At 42.0% G+C, this 20,266-nt stretch overlaps 1 protein-coding gene across 1 annotated transcript; it reads right to left on the bottom strand.

Moving 5' to 3' along the window:
• Positions 1-1,767: 1,767 nt before the first annotated feature.
• LOC109768575 (ABC transporter G family member 42) lies at positions 1,768-19,587 on the bottom strand. The gene is made up of 21 exons (XM_020327313.2): positions 19,048-19,587; positions 14,908-15,362; positions 14,715-14,791; positions 11,735-11,788; positions 8,135-8,225; positions 6,812-7,113; positions 6,404-6,685; positions 6,001-6,317; positions 5,756-5,916; positions 5,543-5,658; positions 5,306-5,462; positions 5,078-5,215; positions 4,814-4,989; positions 4,343-4,687; positions 3,788-4,078; positions 3,620-3,703; positions 3,382-3,515; positions 3,039-3,266; positions 2,786-2,957; positions 2,445-2,699; positions 1,768-2,358 (listed from the first exon to the last, which is right to left on the bottom strand). The coding sequence occupies exons 1-21, from the start codon at positions 19,410-19,412 to the stop codon at positions 2,089-2,091; spliced, it is 4,470 nt and encodes a 1,489-aa protein (XP_020182902.1). The 5' UTR covers positions 19,413-19,587; the 3' UTR covers positions 1,768-2,088.
• Between the last annotated feature and the right edge of the window lie 679 nt (positions 19,588-20,266).

The following is a 20,266-nucleotide window of genomic DNA, read 5'->3' as shown; positions in this document are numbered from 1 at the left end:
GGCGGATCCCAGGAGCCAGATGCCACCTCCGTCGACTACTACTACTACCCCGAGGGTGCCTACTACTACGTGGAGGCCGCCGACGACTAGGAGTAGTTAGGAGGTCCTAGGCAGGAGGCCTTGCCTCTTCGATCATTGTTTATTTTTGTGCTAGTTTTCTTAAGGCAAACTTGTCTAACTTATGTCTGTACTCTGATATTGTTGCTTTCGCTGACTCGTTTGTATTCGAGCCCTCGAGACCCCTGGTTTGTAATATGAAGCTTCTATTATTTTATTTATATCTAGAGTTGTGTTGTGATATCTTCCTGTGAGCTCCTGATCTTGATCGTACATATTTACGTGTATGATTAGTGTACGATTGAATCGGGGCGTCACACCGCCCCCGATGTCATCGTCATCCTCCTAATTGATTGAAGGAAGGGCAATTGGCTGCCCTCAGTGGACGATAGCCGGTTGGTGAAGTACTCCCGCGCGGGCTTGATACTTGCGCACGCTCAAAATCGTTGGAGGGTGTACGGCGGCGAGATGGCGTAGGCTCCACAAGGGAACGAGCACGTCCTTGACCTCCCCTTTGTGGATTGAGGTACTCCCTCCGTTCCAAATTACTCGTCGCAGAAATGGATGTATCTAGAACTAAAATACATCTAGATACATCCATACCTGCGACAAGTAATTCGGAACGGAGGGAGTATTTCCTTTCCCCTACACAATTTTGTGCGGGGCCCCTCTTCTTCTATGGCATCCAGCTCCATCACTTGAGCCCCAACAGCGTGCTACACATTGTGTGTTTCATCACACTATGAATGCTTCTAGCGGGAAAATCTTGTACGACCGGGTCGTACGCAGCCGATCGGGAGACCCACTCCCGCTTGCGACAACTGGCAATACGAATCTCAGCGCACTGTCACCTTATCCCAAACTTAACTGAGCGTGTTATCAAATCCCTAGCCCAGGTCAATGCCCAATCTCTCCAACTACCCATATTCCTGTCGCCGGTGTGGTCCGCCCGACTGGTCACCACAACGCCGTCGGCGTGCTCCTCGACGCTGGGTGCAACTCCTCTGCTCGGCGCGCTCCATTCCCGCCTGGAACGGCCGCTTTCATTGGCGGCCCAGGTCGCGGCACCGTCGCATCGCATCTGCTCACGGCACTCTATCCCCGCCGGCCTGCTCACGGCACTCTATCCCCGCCGGCATCCGCCATGTATTCCGGCGACACAAGTCGCGGCACAACCCATCTACCCTTGTCCTGCCGCCGTCCATGACAATGCTCCCCGGGCACACTCGCGGCGCTGCCGGTGACTCGTTGCCGTCGTCGGGCTGCGCCATGCCACGCCGTCGCCAGCGAGATGGAAGAGACAAGATGTGATTCTGTTGGAAGACAATCAGATTACATGCTGAAAGGCCGGGGTGTGGGACGTGGGAGACGGGGTGGGCTGGAACCAGGAAATCTGGGAACACCGCGTTAAGATTCGTACTGCCAGTTGGCGCAAGCGGGAGTGGGTCTCCCGATCGGTTGCGTGCGACCCGGTCGTACAAGATTTTTTTCCGCTTCTAGCCGCATTTGGGGCTCCGGAAGTAGATTTTCTTCGTGAAGCCACATCCGGTGAAAACGTGCGAGCGGATGTCAATATGGCCATGCGCGGCTCCTACAGGACACGACGGTGTCCCCGGCATGCCCGTGCTACCGCCGTTGCGGTAATGGGGCGGGGTCAGAGAGAGTGAAGCGGAAGAGGAGGTGAGGAAACGGAGACTCACTACTAGTGGGTTCCAAATGTAAGAAATTTTATAGACTGTAGTTTTGCGGAATCTGGATCTAGCAGCACTCCAAGGTCTCTAAAAATATTTTACAGTGCACTCTAAAGTCATTATACAGAATGGGATTGTACAGAACCTGCAAGAGTTGCTCTTACAAGCCTGGAAGGTTGTGTGCGTCCTCACCATATTTGTGTATCTATTTGTAATCCAAAAAAAAAAAACTACATCCATACTTACACCGGCAAACATGGAAGTACAAAAGAGGAGTTGGTTCCGGAAAAAATCAGCCATATTGCCTTCCGAGATCTTGTCTGTTGGCTTTCAGTTCCTACTATCGTTGTTGGAAGCTCAACTTCTTGAGGCAGAGAGCATACATGAACGCGAAGAACACTGCAAAGAGCACAAGCACCGGTGCAACGACCGCCATGAAGCTCCTGTGGTATCCAAAATGATGAGTTATGTAGTAACTGATTGTCTGGTCTGATTGGCCTGGTACAGAGATGGTCTCTTCCAGGTCTCCATATTGTGTCACTATGAGCCCATAAACTGTCCATGCCAATGGGCAAATCCAGTAGTACCAGATCCACCATTTGGGTATTTTCTGAACAAAGTAAGAGGAAACTAAGTAATTGGTCTTATGAAAGAGAAGGGATTGCAACAATATTCTAATCAAGAAACAGAACTTACCAGTCTTGGGATGAAGAATCCAGAGAAAAGGTTGAAGAGGGAATAGAAAGCTGCGGCGAAGATGGCTGCAATCTCATGGTTTGGTGATATTGATACAGTCATCATCCCATAGTAGGTGAAGTAGAGGAAGGAAAAGTAGGAGACGAAGAAGAACCAGAAGAACTTGGCAACCGTCCACTGGAAGCCCATCATCGCGTATATGATAAGGGTGTAATACGAGGCTTGGACGAAGACATAAGGTATCTCCATGACAACCTGAAGCAACACACAAGGCTTGAGATACCTGAAGAAGCCAATGACAATCTTGCTACTTTAGCTTTTCAGTTTTACTATTTTCTTACCTGAGCAATGGCATAGGGCATTGCAGAGTACATCCCAGCAGCCCTCTCTCGGTAGAAAACTGTTCTCTCGATTGAAACAATTGGCTGAACGCTTGAACAGTTGTTGATGCCGACAAACATCACTGCTGTATACATTGCTCCAATGACCATTCTAAGAGTATTGGCATCTCCGCTGCATCACAAAGCACCAAAAATTCAGATGCTGATACATTAGGTTTAAGGAATCAAAGATGAAGATAAGTACAATACTTACATATTGCTGCCGATCTTCCAAAAGATGGAGCCGAGCAGCAAGGCTGTGAACAAAGTGAAGGAAAATCTGACGAGGTTGTAATCTGGACTGCGCCAATAGGTCAGCCAATGCTTCCAGAGGCAGGCTTTGAACTGCCCTATAATGGATTGAGAATATTCTGTAGGAAAATACAGATCTGATGTTCCTGGTTCTGGTTGACTTAGCCGGTTAACCAATGCCTTGTTTTTCCTAGAAATACAGCCAGGGTATTCCATAAGAATTTTGTTACATCAAGTTGTATCTCGATTATACGCTTTGAGAAAAGCATTAGAGGCCCATGCGACAAAGAACATGTTTTGCTTACTTAAACAGATCCGAAGTCTTGTAGTAGTCAGCAAAATCCATGTTTAAGCGTACTTCTGCAGCAACTGAACTGACCTCAAGCATCCATGTTGCAGGATTGTACTTATCTTTGATTTTAGGCACTCCAGGAATTGCCTAGTAGCATTGAACATAAGATTAGAGAAAAAAATTTGATTTTAGTTATTTATATGATATCTCCCACTGCAAAAGAGATCATCATCGTGTGAAATTATCTGTACCTCAAAGTATTCGACCATTTCCTGTGAGTTGAGACCCAGTTTCCCAGAGTATATCACCTGGCCTCCTCTTTTCAGTAATAGCAACTGCAGAAAAGATCACGAGTTATCGCTTAGATGCTGATAAGTTGAACTACTGCTTAAAATTATTTTTCTATGTTCAGTAGTCACCTCATCAAAAGCTTCAAAGATGTCAATGCTTGGCTGGTGGATTGTGCAAACCACAGTCCGTCCAGTGTCAACAGTGTTCCTCACTGTTCTCATAACAATTGCTGCTGCTCTTGCATCAAGACCTGATGTTGGTTCATCCATGAAGATGATCGATGGATTTGCGACAAGCTCCACAGCTATAGTTAACCTCTTTCTTTGCTCTGTTGAAAGCCCTGAAATTCCTGGCAGGCCGACTAAAGCATACTTCAGATTGTCAAGCTCCACTAGCTCCATAACTTCATCAACAAATTGCTGAAACCATAGAAACATGTAAGATACTTGCTTGATAAAGCAAACAAAAATTTCCAAGTTACATGAACGTTTCTTGACATATTTATCAAATCTCAAACATCTAATTAACTTACACCAAGATCCAAGAGCTATATACACTGATTATAACAAGCATATGAAACTTTTTATTCAACTCGTTGAAGTAGCAAAGATTTGATATTCCAATATAACTTGAGAAACAGCTACAGATATAGGCATTCCGAGAGGCAAAAAGACATGACTTACTATCTTGATATCATCAGTGATATCTTGATCTCCGATCTTTTCAGGAAGACGCAAGAAGGCAGAGTATATAAGAGATTCTCTAATCGTGACCTGAGGTGAATGGATATCATTTTGCTCACAATAACCAGAAATCCTTGCAAATGTTGTTTGGTTTTTTGGATAACCAGAAATTCTGACATCTCCTTCAATATAACCACCAGTCTTTCTTCCAGCTAAAACATCCATAAGAGTCGTCTTTCCAGCTCCACTGACTCCCATGAGCGCTGTTAGCATTCCTGGTCTAAATGATCCAGTAACGCCACGTAACAATTGGAGCCTATCATCCGTCACTCTTTGTTTCATTTCCTATATAGATAAAAAAAAGTGCTCAGAAATATTCCAGATTTTAAACTGAGATGGAAGTTAAGATAATAACATGACAACATTGAAGGAAAAGAATTCTGGAAAAAAAATGTGCATAAGTGTGCTCACTGCAGGCATGTCGACATAGTAGTTCACATCCTCAAAACACATGGATAGAGGGGAGAATGGAAGAACCATTCCTCTTCTTGGAGAAGAATCATTTCTGCCAATGGACTTGACTCGTGAAATCGCATTTGATGAACTATTGCCCAAACGAGTCATAGGTCTCATCTCACCCATTTCCTCTGAAATAGTTACAGTTTTATTCATCAATTTTAGAAATTTTTACTTATTCTGTCACATTTACATATGAGTTCAGTCAGAATTGCTTACTATTACTGGAACCATCCTGCGATTTCATCCTGCCATTTCTTCTTGTACTATCATTGCTAACTGCCTCTCTTGGGAGGCCATTGCCTTCTGCTTCCTTTGCAGTTTCTTCAGATATAACAGCTTGTGGTTGGCCCAAGGCTAACAAGCAAAGAGTAAGTGGGTCACATACCGATAAAGAAATTATTATCAGAATTCAGGGTTCACTTAGATTAATGTTCCAACACTTACGATTCAGATACGCGAGGGACATAGTGAAGAGCACATTGAAGAAGATTGTGAAACCTAACAGCCCTGCTGCTCCAATCCAGAACCAGTTTTTGTCAGTAAAGATGTTTGTGCCTTCTAGCATAGCTATACCTAGTCTTTTGGAAACACCATTCTTGTCCTATCAGCATTTTTTTAACACAGCTTGTTAGAAAAGCATACACCTCAATCAGTGAAAGATCAGTGCTGCAATGAGCTAACCGTTACAAACTTGTCCATCCATCGAGTAGCATAGAATTCATTCACTACTAGAGCATTATATCCATACACCAGCGGTGAAATCCAATAACCCCAGGTCCACCATTTTGGGATGAAGTCTGTTAACAATGGAGAGCGAAGGACTAGTCAGCAAAGCTGCAGCACTGATCTGCAGAAGTCAGTGTGAAGTGAAAATGAACAAGATAAGTAATCGACCTTTTGGCAGAAGAAAGCCTCCAAGGGAAAAGAAGAAGAGAAGGAACAAGGCTCCTCCGGTTTGAGCAATAATCATGGATCTGCACAGTGCAGCAATTGCTCTGAAAAGCCCAGCAGCCATCTGCTGGATCAAGAACACAAGTAGCAACTGCTTGAAAAACCTGCGGACAAAGATTGCAATTTAGGGGTCACAAAAGTGATAGTTCCTGATTCACCTAACAAAGTGTTGTCTACTCGATATGTACCTGTCAGCTTCTGGGGCAAATCCCATAGTGTAGTATGTGACAACCACCCAGACTGTGGTTTCGATAATTGAAAATGGGATTGTGAGAACGACATTCGGTAGTGTGAATATCCAAGCAGGGTAGAAGAGGAGGTCCCGGTGCTTGTAGAAGACAGGCAACCTTGTGATGGTCAAAGAGAGCTCAGCAAAACCATTGAACATGTTCACAACCAGAGTAAAAATCAATGCTCCAATGTAGACAAAACCATCATCCAAATTCCTTGTGTGCATCTGGGTCCTTAGAAATACCGTTGACGCGATAAGGGCTACAATGATGAGCTTCAGAGTTCACCGAGAAATAATGTCAAGTCCTCTGCATTGTGGATTTTAAGAAGTGGCGATATGGACAGGAAAATCATGCCCACCTGTATGGTCTTGAAGATGTAAAAAAACGAATTGCGCTTTATGAGGAGCCACTCCTTCTCAAAGGATACCTTGAGGAGCTCTTGAGTTGACACCGAGTGCTTGGAGAAGACAAGGGCAGCCTGATGGCTGCGGCTCTTGTCAAATGGCACCGAGAGATGGTTCTTGAGTTGTAGCCCAATATCATACCTCTTAAACCTCTGGGCAAATTCCGAGACTGAAATATATCGGTACGGCCTCTGCCTGTCAGCCCAGTACTGCTCCTGATCCTTCTTTGATGTGACCTGAGAATTAGACAGATACAACGCTTTCATTTATATCATAAAGTGGAACATTCATCCCTTCAAAAATAATAATTGACATGGAATTTTCAGGAACATAGTAATAACTAGGCTACTGCTTGACGTTACCTCCTGAAGAAAGTCTGCGGTGCCCTTGCGCTCTGGGCAGTGAAAGCCGCAGGACTCAAAGAATTCAAGGACATAATCACGGGGTCCCTGATAAACAATCTGGCCTTCTGACAGGAGGATGATGTCATCAAAGAGTTCAAAGGTCTCAGGGGCTGGCTGGAGGAGGGACATGAGGATCGTGGCCTCGCCCAAATGCACAATCTGCTGCAGACATTTGACAATCTGGAAGGTGGTGGAGCTGTCCAACCCAGTTGATATCTCATCCATGAATAGCACCTTTGTCGGACCGACAATCATTTCTCCTGCAAATGTGAATGAGCAAAATTATTTCAAAAACATGCATCCTGGCAATGTTTCGAAATTTCTCTAATTCATCAATCATTTATTATTACTCTATCACTATAATAGTAGTAGTAGTAGTAATAATAATAATAATAATAATAATTGTAATTAACATTACTATTTTCAAGGAACCTGGCAGATGCTCTAGCTTTTTAATTAAGAAATTAATACAGTTTGATAACAAGCAATCTCATGATGACACCAACAATTGACCCCTCAACACAAAATCCGCATGAAATGATTTGAAATTGTTGCTTTCGCATTGGTATACATTTCTAAGCTAAAAAACAATCTGCTTCCCGGATTGTACTTTTGGCTTCAATTATATGGAATGTATTTTCTTTTCTTAGAAAATTGGTAGAAGCAATATCCTTCCATAAAGAAGAAATATAACATACAATTTGAAAACAAAATATGTAATGGGTCTGTCTTGTTTCTAGAAAAGCAGAACATGCCGGAAAACTCGTCATGCAAGAATGATCAGTTAACAAGTGGCAACATACGTAAACTGCAACCTGCCCGTAATGTTAAATCCCCATAAACATTTTCGGACATATGTTATTCCCTGGACTTCTGGTCAGTTAATTTTAGTAACTCAGTAAATTGTCATCACATGGTAATTCTATGGCATAGGCTGCTGCTAAAGCCTAAAAGAACAGGCAAGAAGCTCTAGCATGTCAGTGTCGAGATTAGTTGATCTAGAAGTTGGATCGTGGCGGTCGTTCGTACGCCTGAAGAAACCGTATGGTGACCTAAACCAAATAGTCTAGAAAGACCAACATGTTTAGCAAACTCCTTTCAGGAGGGACTTCTAATTTCCGCCTAGATCCAAATTGACGTCCATTCGCGCTTCTCTCCCCTTAGTGGCCTCTAAAAGGAAAGAAACCAATGCTGGAAGCAGCAGCTCAACCTTCTTCAGTCATTTTGCATGCGCATGTGCAAAATGATGAGATAAGCATGACACGACGATGATGAGATTACCGGTGGTGACGCGCTTCTTCTGGCCACCGGATATGCCCCTCTGCATCTGGTCACCAACGATGGTGTCCGCGCATATGTCCAACCCCAATATCTGCTCCCAGCAAAAACAAAAATAACAAATTCAGTAAAAAAAAACATTTCGTTGTCACGTCCACGTCCATCGCTGTCAAGGTAATCACGGTAAATTTTCATTTCTTTAAAGTCATTCGTTAACCCGCGTCAAACCAGGGTTCATGGCTTGAAAGCAGCTGTTACCCGGCATGCAGGAAAAGCAGTGGTTTTGGCTGGGCATAAAAGCAAACAGGCGACGGGCATGTCATGATCTCAGTCGCAGGCGCGCTGTGCTGATCCGGCCATGCCATTGGCAATTGGGCATCGTCAGGACGAGTGAGTGGATGGCATCTCGCGCTGCCTTCGAGGGGAGCTCGTTTCGCCAGAGGCTGCTCTGTGCCTCGCCGGCATCCTGCGACGAGGCCGCCGGCGGGCTTCGGTCTTCGGCCGCGGGCCTCGTGGTGCCTCGACCTCGAGCGTGGTCCGGCGTTCCATACGCGCGTATCCAGCTCTGGGAGAACCGCCGTGATCGACGCATGGTGGTGTGGCGTTGGTGACCTGGTGGCGATAGCAATGCGCTGGCTAGTGCAGCAAGCCGGGGCGTCGTTCTTCGACCCTGTCTGTTTCAGCTCCAGGCAGCAAGATGCTGAAACAAACAGCTATCCCCTCCGTGATACAGTAGTACAAAAGAAGTATTTAAAATCAACTTTGGTAGTGGATTTAACTCTAGGTTCAAGCCACTTTTAATGCAATTGTCTCAAGCACGTTCAGATGTACTATTTGGCGACATAGTTGATTCTGCCAATGGAGCGAATTCGCGGATTATTCGAAGCCAGTTAAAGCTGAAACAAGCAGAGTTTTCCATTATCTGAAGGAAATGGCAACGAAAATGGGCAAAACAAAAATAATGCGCTCTCACTAAAAATTTAAAAACTAGCTCTAGCCTTTATGTTTAGAGGGTGGGGACTTCTAGAGTACACCCTAAATATGAGACTCTTTTTCTAGAGAAACTAAACATGAGACTATGGCTGAAAGAAAGTTTCAGCTTCACCGAGCTCCTCGACGCAAGCGTCAATAGTGTCTTTGATCGGACAAAAGCAATTCTACCGTGCATAGGATATCCTGTTCATCCATTCATCTTATGTGGTTGCTTTGAGATTCATGCTACTTTTTCGGCTGTTTTCAATATTTGTGTTGTTTCAAAATATTCATTAGGTTTTTCTCCTCATTCTATGGTCATGTATAATTGCACTCTTTTTTTTGGTATACAATGAAACATGATGACACACTTTAAAACTAGAAAATAAGCTGCGAACCAACCTATGTTCGATGGTTAGAGGGACGATGGTATCTTCACCCTACCAGGGTTCAAGTCCCGGTGCTCGCATTATTCCTAGATTTATTTCAGGATTTCCGGCGATGCACTTTCAGTGGGAGGGGATGTTCCCGTCGACGACGAGGTGATTACGGTGACTTCGTCAATCTCAAAATGATATGCCGGCTTAGTCTCTCGAAGGTGCTTATAGGGATAGGGTGTGCATGTGTGTGTTCATAGAGATGAGTGTATGCGCGTATGTATGAGCGCTTGTGTCTGTACTGTGTTAAAAAACTAGAAAATAAGCTAACAAATCAGTTTGAAACAATTTTTGTACATCAACTAATAAAGTAGCATGAATTTCAAAGTAACTACGGACGATGGATACATGCACCACATGATAACATGTGCATGGTAGAAAAATCTCCTTGTCGACTGTGTCATAAAACACATATCGTGCGACCTTCATGTTTCGTGCCCGCATTGCCTTAGTTTCCCATCCTCCCTTCCTTTTCGTGTCCAAAATGCCCCATTTTTACATTACCCCCTCATTTTCAGTTGTCTGTCGCCTACGTCTATAAAACGCTAACACCTCTCACATTGCCTGATGTCTCCTCCCTTCGTTCGCCCCCAAATCCAAGGTCGCCTTCGTCTTTGGTTCATGCATGTCACCGAGACGCCTCCTCTCTCACACTATCATGTGGTTCATATGTGTGGTCGTATAGGCTTCCTGCACCCCACCTCTCCCTAACTTTGATGAGGCCGCACCTTGCACGAAGATAGACATAGCACCCCCTCCCAGTTGATGACAACACCATGCCAGTGCGCCCCTGTAGCCTCTCTCTACGGAGGCTTGGCTCGTCCACTCATTATGGCTTCCTCCCCCCTTGTCGATTCCTATGCATGTGACTTTGATGAGAACCCACGACCTGCATGGCCTGGACGACGCAACCAAGGTCGTTGTGGAGATGGACACCATCAAGGCTGAGGCTGAGAAGGAGATCGCCACTTGTGTGTAATGGGACCCACCAAACTGTCCGGAATGGGAGACCACCACCAATTTCCGTGTCAAAGCCAAGGACGAGAATGAGCTTCCCACCTGACTGGATTGGGATCTTGCCACACCGAAGTCTCGCACCCAAGCCCCCTCTATTGCACCGTCTACCAGGCCAAGCTGGAATAGCGAAAGAAGGAGAATCCCGACGATGACCACCATGACCGTCCTACGTAGTCTAAGAATTTATAGACTACTAATATGTAAACTAGAAGTATGTTTCAATTTTGCGAGTAATTCAACATAATATATATACTATTCGTCACGCAGGATGCAGAATAAGTTATTCTTCACCCGAGGTAACTTTACGATCACTTCATAAATAAATTACGTTTGGAATATAAATAGTTACATTCATATTGATTCACTATGTAAAATTTGGTATAAGAAAACAAAAAATAGCTTATAAGACCAGAAATATCGCATTTTATGTATGTTTTACACTATATTTTTACGTTCGTAATTTTACGTAACATAAAATATTTTTTACGATGAGTACATATTTTCTTACGTTCTCTTTTTACGTATGAAATAAGATAAAATTTACGAAACATAAAAATATAGTGCATTGACGTCGAAATATATATGAATGTAACTATTTGTATATGGAAAATTCACTATGTAAAATTTGACATAAGAAAACAAAAATATATGTCCTATGACCAAAAAAATTGTATTTTATGTATATTTTACACTATGTTTTTACATTTGTAATTTTACGTAACATAAATATTTTTTACAGGATTATATATTTTCTTACGTTCTCTTTTTACGTCTGAAATAGGACAAAATTTACGAGATGTAAAATTAGGTGCATTTGTGTTAAAATAGAGGGGGTGAAGAATAACTATTCCTCACCCAGGGTGACGAATAGTCAATCCCTATATATATATAAACAATGTCTAGATTTCAAATTCCAGTTTTAGAATGATGCATTTGCATTGTTGTTGAAGTGCTTGAGGCTGAAATGTGAAAGTTATTGGTTAATAATACGCCATATACAAGTTGAAATATTTGTATTTGGACACGCACAGGAGAAACATGAGAAGAAAGTTATGTAGCTTGTAGTTCAGATAATCTGAGTTTGCATAGTTGCCCCGTAAACTTTAGAAAAATCATAATGCACTTTAAAATAGCTTTAAAGAAAAATGCTAAAGTTGTTGTAATAAAAAAGGCGTACCCTGAGGGTGTAGTCTATCTGAAGGCTGCTCTCAACTCCTTCCATTGAAGTGCCCTGGAGATAATAAATAGATCACTGAAGTGCATGATGCAGAACATGTATGCTTGGAAGCAAATCATGGTTGGGCTATTAGCCTACTAGTATTACAGATGATTTAAATAAGTTCATTTCATAGGATGCTTCATTTTTGTCAACCATCTAACGAAACAAGTGTCATCCTCCATTTCTAAATAGGTACTCCAACCAACTATCTAGATTTTTTCCAAACATGCTACATCGGCAAGTCATGTATGTCCATCAAATCGTCAATTTGGTATCTCATGCATGTGGTGTGGTGTGTGGAGAATCATCTATTCCTAAATAGCTGCCTTCCACTAGTGATGTTTCCTACTAGAGTTCCAAATTTTCCTTGGTTTGAATGTTTCTAAAATTGTATAGGATTAGTACAACAACGGGAGATTTGAGATTTGCTTCCTTTAGCATCTGCCGTTTCTCACTGCGTTTCTACAATTATACAATCTTGCTGCTGAATTAGTGTATCCTTGAATGAATTGGAAGGTTGCACCATTCATGTTCAATGAAATACCCAAGGAGACAAATTTGGTATCCAGGATTAGTCTACCTGAACCAGCCGATAACACTCTGAAGTCTGAACGCAGAACATGGACATCGTGTATTTCCATTTGTGTTTCTAGGTCCTAACTATACAACATACTCCCTCCGTTCCAAAATGTAGTGCTTCTTTTATTTCTGTGCTTAAACTTTGACCATAAATTTAACCAATAAGACCGACTGCGGCGGGAGCAAAAATTATACTAGTGAATTCGTATTCAAAAGAAGTTTTCAATTATATAATTTTTTCTCCTGCTGCAGTCGGTCTCGTTGGTTAAATTTATGATCAAAGTTGGACCTCAGGAAGCGCAGGCGCACTATATTTTAGAATGGAGGGAGTATTGTAAACTCCATCGGTCAAGCAATGGAATAACTCTTCTGCAGCATCGCTATTGGTGGTGACTGCAGCTAGCTAGCTAGTTGTTTTGATATTTCCTTTTTGTTTTCACTATATTACTTTTCTCTGAATTGTGTTATTGATCTATTTGGTATGGTTTTTGTGTTGCAGCTTCTACAGTCTCAAGTCTTAACATATTCAGGTGCTACAATAAGTTATCCCTTATCTATTAAATGTGCCATATATAGAACCTCCATCTTGCCTATATGTACGGCATGCCATATTGGCTGAAGACTAAAGTTCTCACATGTTTACCGAATAATCTGACACAACCATTGGATCCAAAACCTCTTTGTTTTCCTTATGTATCAAGCACTTGAGGCTTCAAACTACAATAAAATACTATTACTACCATCGCACCTATATATGTCCATTCAATTAGTTGCATGCATATTATGCATACATATGCCAACTGTTGCAATATGCATCTTAGATTCTTCCTTCCTCACACAACATCTCCCCAAAGTTTGATAGAAGTTCCACCGCAACGCACCTACTAGTTAACTAAAGGTAGCACTGTTGGTAGTTGGATTAAAATTGAACAGAGAAAGTGAAAGGCACGACGTGCATATAACTATTGGACATGTGGCTTTCTCTATTCCTAAATATTGAACCCATTTTTAAAGAATTCTAGATGGATACAAGTGTTTTTTTAGATGGGCCTAACTAAATAAGAGAGAGACAAAACAATATAATAATCAACTTGAGATATTATTTTCATTAAATACTTTTGTTTAACTTATTACCAAAATTTCTCTGGACATTAAATTGGTAACTCAATACTATTTGTGTCTGCAGCGCGGTAACAATATTTCGAAACTAAATGTCTACGAGCCTTTCCGGTAGACTAGACTCCAAAGAGAAGACCATCCGTGTCAAGATGTTAACTACTTTAATCTATGCCTATACCTACTAATAAAGCAAGGTGCATTTCTCAAAAAAATTCATCTGTTCACCGACGAAAATAGTTTTTTTCTACCCGAGGTGGTACTAAATTCTTATGCGTTTGTCTGCTAGAAAATGAATTTTCGTACGCGGGCCGTGAGCTGTGGCTCAGTGAAGCCAGCCCACTTATTTTTCTGCCCACGCAGCTGGGAAAACTCTATTTTCCCCATAGGGCGACAAATAGTCAGGGTTTCGCACAGGACAACGAATAATGGGCCGGCCCATTTTCCTTTTTTTTTCTGTGTTTTACTTCTATTTTTATTCTCCATTCCCTATCTCTTTTTCCCTTTCCAAGTTTATTTTTCTTTTAAATTTATTTCATAAATTAAAAATTCTCAAAACGTTCAGAATTCTAATATTTTTTGCTACTTTGAATAGTATTCGAAACTTGCAAAAAGTTGACTTTTTTTTAAATATTATTTTTCAAAATTATTCAAGATTTCTAAAAAGAAAATGGTAGCTCAAAAAATGCTCGAAATTACAAAAATATTCAGGTTTTAGTGAAATTTTCAAAATTAAAAATAATGTTCATGTATAAAAGATACACACTTTCTAAAAATCTTATGAATTTTCAACACATGTTCCCGTTTTAAAAAAATGTTCACAAATTCAACTAATGTTCATGTTCTATAAAAAAAGTTAGAGTTTTCAGAAAATGTTTGTGAATTTTCAGAAAGTACATAATTTTCAAAAAAAAGTTCAGGATTAAAAAATTGTTTATGTTTCCTAGAATATTCAGAAACTTCATACCTTAAAATCCCCTTGATTGAAAGGACTGAAAGTAAGAGTAGATTGAATAACTCATGGGCCTTCTCCGGCATACGATGACGTAACAAAACTCTTAAATGCCCTCGATCAATAAATGCAAAAATAGCGGATTGAATCCTTCACATGCGGCAAAACCGAGAAGCTAAATGCTCCTTTTTTGTGTGCACACAGGGTTTTGTTTGCATATAAAATTCTTATTGACTTTAACTGCATATTATTTTATCTCCCGTTGCAACGCACGGGCATATGCGCTAGTACCTTCATAAAGAGGTCAACCTCCGGCTCGGGACGGATGTCGGCCTCCTTCTCCCTCCTCGCCAGCTCGGTTAGGAGATCTGCATCCGAATATATTTTTCCCCATCGTTACAATCCTTAATCATTTGCCACCACTTGTCCAAATGCCAAGCCATCAAGGCCATGAAGTCGGTGAATGGAAGGTCGGTGTACTTACCGTATTTGGTGCCGACGCCCTGGCACCTGGCCGAGAATTCAAGTGTCTCCTTGACGGTCATCACGCCGACATGCACGTCAGTCTGGCTGATGTACGCTGCCGTCTTCTGTGGCACAAACTTGTCCAGCGGGTATCCGTTGTAGGCCACCTCGCCGTTGCACCTCAGCGACGGGTCCAGCTTGCCGGCCAGGGCCAACAATAGAGTGGTCTTCCCTGATGATGGCGGTCCTAACAACAGCGTCATCCTCGAGGGCCGGACGGTGCCAGAGATGTCCTTGAGGATGGTGAGAGTCGCCTGCCGACCTAACCGCATGCCGAGGAGGCCCAAGGCACCCTCCACGATGTTGCGCGTCGTGTTCAACAGCGTCGGCAACGCGCGGCTACCTACTTGGCACTGCGCCTGCACCGTCAACCGCTCAAACCGCACCTCCACTGTTGGGAGCTTGATGCCCACCCTGCATGGATGTGCGATGATTTTCAGCTCGGATTTTCCCCCTTGCAAACCTTTCTCTTTTCTAAAACTAAGTCATAATAAGCCACGTCACTCTAAATAGAACAACTGTTACACATTAACATTAAATCGAGGATCTATCAATTGTTACAATTGGGTCTACGAATAGTCATGTATATATGAGGAAAGACACGTTCCCTAATGAAAACATATCGCTTCACAGAACGGCATATTAGAAAAAAAAGGAAATAGTGCAATTATTACTAGACTAACAAGATACAAAATTCAGTTCGTAACATCCTAAAAGACATGATCGTTAAAAATGCCTTAACTATACAAGAAAAAAAAAATACTAATGTACCACAAACTAATATTTCAACATCAACAACATTTGAACTTTGTAATTCCGCTAAAAATGTAAACTATATACGTGGATATTTCATTAAACATAAAAATATGATAATACATGCAGTAAGGTGTGGGCTTTGCATTAGTGTTATCAATTTAATTACCACTATGACTGAGCACGAATACTAATCTATTTAATCATGTGGGTGAATGATTATATTTTATGTGTCACATGAGAAAAGGAAAGTATTTATGTTACTATTTCCCCCCGCAGCTACATCATAGTTCACACAACGGTGATAAAAATCCAAATGAGCACGCAACGTTGTACTTGTGTAACTGCAGCAGTACTTGTGTAACCAATTTTGAAGTGGTGGAGCCATGACCGAATTTTGAAAATTTGAAAGTTAGGATGATGAATATCGGGTTCAATACTACTAACTACTTCTATAGTTGATATAATGCAAAATTAGATTAAGTTACAGACCATATATAGAGCGTGGGTAACATATTAAGTGTTAGGATAGGAAAACCATTTATATTTGGTTACACTCTATATATGGTTATAGTAAGTGTTAGGATAGGAAAATCGTAAAGATATTACTACCATAACCATATATAGAGCGTCCGAAATAGAAATCACCGCATTACTACTTTATGTGATTAAAAGTGAGGAAAAGGAAGTTATTGCATTCTTAATTTGTGCGATCAGAGCCATTAAATGTTGCAGTTATTGCGATGCTAGAGAATAATGTGATACAGTATTAAATAGGAATGAATCCCTAAAAAAAGGAATAAATTTATTCTTTCCATAATGTACTAATCCTATATACATAAGAGAGTTATCCCCACTAATTTATTTATCTTAACACATGCAAGCATGCCACCTCACCATATTAATATGAATGGGATAAGACCCACCTCAGCATGCAATCATGCATGGGGGAAGACCCACCATAACATTCAACCATACTTGAAAAAATATTTTCCATTCAATTATCCTACTTATACTCAATAAATATTGTTGCATAAGTCATATGTATTTTCAATTTTAGTTCTCATGTTATCAACCCAAATTTTTATCAATCACTTCCCGCAGCAACGCGCGGGGTATCCTCTAGTCGTTAAAAATAGAACACTTCGGTGGTTAATTAAAACGACGAACTTCGTCAAACAAACGAGACCTGCTATCATTTTTTTGTCGGAAAACAAAATGAGACATGCCATCGCAGTGGTTAGCCTTGTTGTGCAAAACGATGAACTTCATAAAACAAACGAGACATGGTTAAGTAGAATGACATAACATGCGATCAAATTGGGATGAGAGATTCAAGAGAAGATACTTTTTCCTGTGATTTTCTCATGGTAAGAGATGACTGATTCAAGAGAAGAGACTTTTTTCCTGTCATTTTCTCAAGGTAAGAGATGACTGATTCAAGAGAAGGGACTTTTTTCATGTGATTTTCTCAGAGTAAGAGATGACTGACTGTTGCCTTCTTAGTTTACACATGCTAATTACTTGCCCCATCATTTAATAAAATGGAAAGTTTAACGCCCACACGTGTGGCACAATGTAACATGGCCCAAACGCCTCCATTACCATACATTTTTGCCACGTCACAACAGATGACATCAGCAGGATTTTTTTTGGTATTCGGCTTAAAAATGTTTTATCTCCTAATTAAAAAATCTAATTAAAAATCTGTTTTCACCATTAAACCCGTCTCGACGAGATCTTCAAAAACTAGATCCCATGTTGATATGTTTCGACGAATTATTTTTTTGCCAAAAGTTGCCATGATATTTACACTGTAGTTGCCATAGTGTTTACACTAAAGTTGACATGACATGTTTTATCTATTGTTTTCTTCTAGATTTAAAGCTACCGTTGTATTTTCAACTACTTTTTACGGCGATTTTTATTAATTGACCATGGCAATTTTTAGTAATTAACCACGACAAATTTAATGCATAGATCATGCCAATTTTTAGTAATCCATCATGGCAAATTTAGTTTATAGATCATGGCAATTTTAGTATTTTGACCATGGCAATTCCAGTACTTTGACCATAGAAATTATTTTTTGTATGAACCACAGCAAATTTAAGTGCATGTTTCATGTCAAATTTAAGTAATTCACCATGAAAATTTTAGTTTATGTGGCAAGTCTAGTTTCTTAATTCCCCATTTTATAATATGTCAAAATTTACTTTTAAAGGTAGAAGAAAAAAATAGCTGAAACATATCACAGCAACTTCAGTGTAAACATCTTTGTAATTCATGTGCAATAGACATGGCACCTTTGAACCAAAAAAAAGTCGTGGAAACATATTGATATGAGATCTAGTTTCGAAGATCTCGTCGCGATGGATTTAATGGTGAAAACGGATCTTCAATCGGATTTTCCATTTAAAAGATAAAACATTTTAAGAAGTGGAAATCCAAAAAGATTCCCACATACATGCATGCGGTGACGTGGCGCAATTTGTGGGTTATAAGGCGTGTGGGCGGGTGTTGCTCCCACCATACATGTGGGCGTTATTAGCGTCCTAATAAAACCAACCGTTTAGATTGTGAACCAATCTGTGGTTGGATTTTTTTTTTGTGAATACCTGTGGCTGGATGATTAGGAGGGCAGTGGTATCCACAACCCACCGGGGTTCAAGTTCTAGACTTAACATTGGTGCTCGCAATATCCCTGAATTTATTTTAGGCTTCCGGCGATGTTCATTCAGTGGGAGGAGATGTTCCCGTCGACTGCGAGACCTCTGTGGTGACTTCGTAAAATCTCAAGATGCTATGCCGGCTCACTTTCCCGGAGATGCTCATAGGGGTAGTATATACGTGCGTGCATTCATATGAATGATTGTATGCTCGTGTATGTAAGCGATTTTGATTGAACTGTGTTCAGATCTACTCTACCTCTTACATGGTAAGAGGGATCATATTAAAACTGCTCAACAAAAAAGAGACTGCACTCATTCTGTTGGATGCCAAAAATTAAAGTTCTAACAGTTCAATAATAATAAAAATTGAAGTTCGAAGATTAGTCACAAAAAAACAGTTGATGTGCTGATGCCATGAACTTTGTTCTCACGCACTTGTACTTAGTCATTCGCAAAAACAAAACAAAAAATGTACTGTACTTAGTAGCACACGAATATGAACGACAAAATGAGTAACTGCAAACGCGTTGCTCAGGTGGATTACGTAGTAATGTTTTTGAAGTTACTAATCGAAGGGGAAAAAATGAAGTTATTGTCAAAAAAAGAAAAAAATGAAGTTACAAGGTAACTTGATGAAGCAGGGGGACTGCACCGCGCTGAGCGGAGTAACGTACCTGTCGATGCGGTCGCGCAGCTTCTGGAGGAAGCGTTGGTTGTCCTCGTCGGCGACGCGGAAGACGCGCTCGATGAACTCGTGCCGATCGCTGACGTCGAGCCTCCGCACGTCCACCTCCTTGTACTGCTGCTGCTGCTTGCCTTGTGCGGGCGCCTCGGCCGAGAATATGGCGGTCCTCATGCGGCTGTAGGTGGGCAGGCGCTCGATGGCGGCCCAGCGCAGCGCCTCTTCGTCGTCGTCGGCGCTGGCCCTGCTCCCGCCGCCGCCGTGCAGGAACGCCTCGTCGACTCCCCAGTTCTCCGCCCCCATGCCGCGGCTGATGCTCCGGCTCATCCGCCGCCCCGAGTCCCACACCCGCTCCATCGCGCGCGATCGGAGGAGGGCTGCGCGCGTAAGTAGCGCTAGACTGTGGGCGGCGAGCGAGTTCGATCACTCGCTAGCTTAGCTCGATCGGTTTGCGTTTGCGCACGGCGAGTGACATGCGCATGCGCGCGAAGCCGAAGGCCGAGATGAGATGAGAGCGGGAGCTGGAAAAGAGAAGGAAGAGGAGCGACTGGGCTAGCTGAGGACAGAGTCGGGGGGTGGGGCGCCGCAGTTATATGCACCAGTGGCGCGTGAGGTTGGCGATGTGGTGAGCGTTCGTGGGATAGTTTTTTTTGGTTAAACCAAGCTTTATTACTCAAAGTCCATACGACATGGAATACAAATCGGATCATGAGGTTGCCCTAGCCAGACATGTCGCCCCTGATCAAGAGAATGTGCAAACTTGACTAACCTATCCGCATCCATATTAGATGCTCTACCTTCAAAAAAGAAATTACAATTAAAAAATGTTGCTCCTTGGTTGATCTCCGAGATGATTGCTCCATACTCTCCACGGGACTACTTGGCAATGTCATTGATCACTTGCTTTGAATCAAAGACTATGACAAAGTTGTTCAGTAGCAAGTTCTCGGCGAGCGCTAAACCTTCCCGACATGCTATGGCCTCAAGTGTCGCGACAACCACTATTCCTGCAATCACCAAGGCCGAGCTTCCAATGAAATTGCCAGTCTCATCACAGCACACAACAACTGCTGCTCCCCGGACATGGTTTCTAATATCGCAACATCCACATGAATCTTGGCGAAGCCCTGTTAAGGCGCCTTAGGTTTTGTAGGTACGCTCACTGATGTACCTTGCTGCCGTACATTCTCCTTTGGCAATAGTTCCAGATC

The sequence above is a fragment of the Aegilops tauschii genome, chromosome 7, assembly GCF_002575655.3.
Source record: "Aegilops tauschii subsp. strangulata cultivar AL8/78 chromosome 7, Aet v6.0, whole genome shotgun sequence".
Taxonomy (NCBI): domain Eukaryota; kingdom Viridiplantae; phylum Streptophyta; class Magnoliopsida; order Poales; family Poaceae; genus Aegilops; species Aegilops tauschii.
Note: the sequence above shows the minus strand (reverse complement) of the source record. Positions and strands in the feature narration are given on the sequence as shown.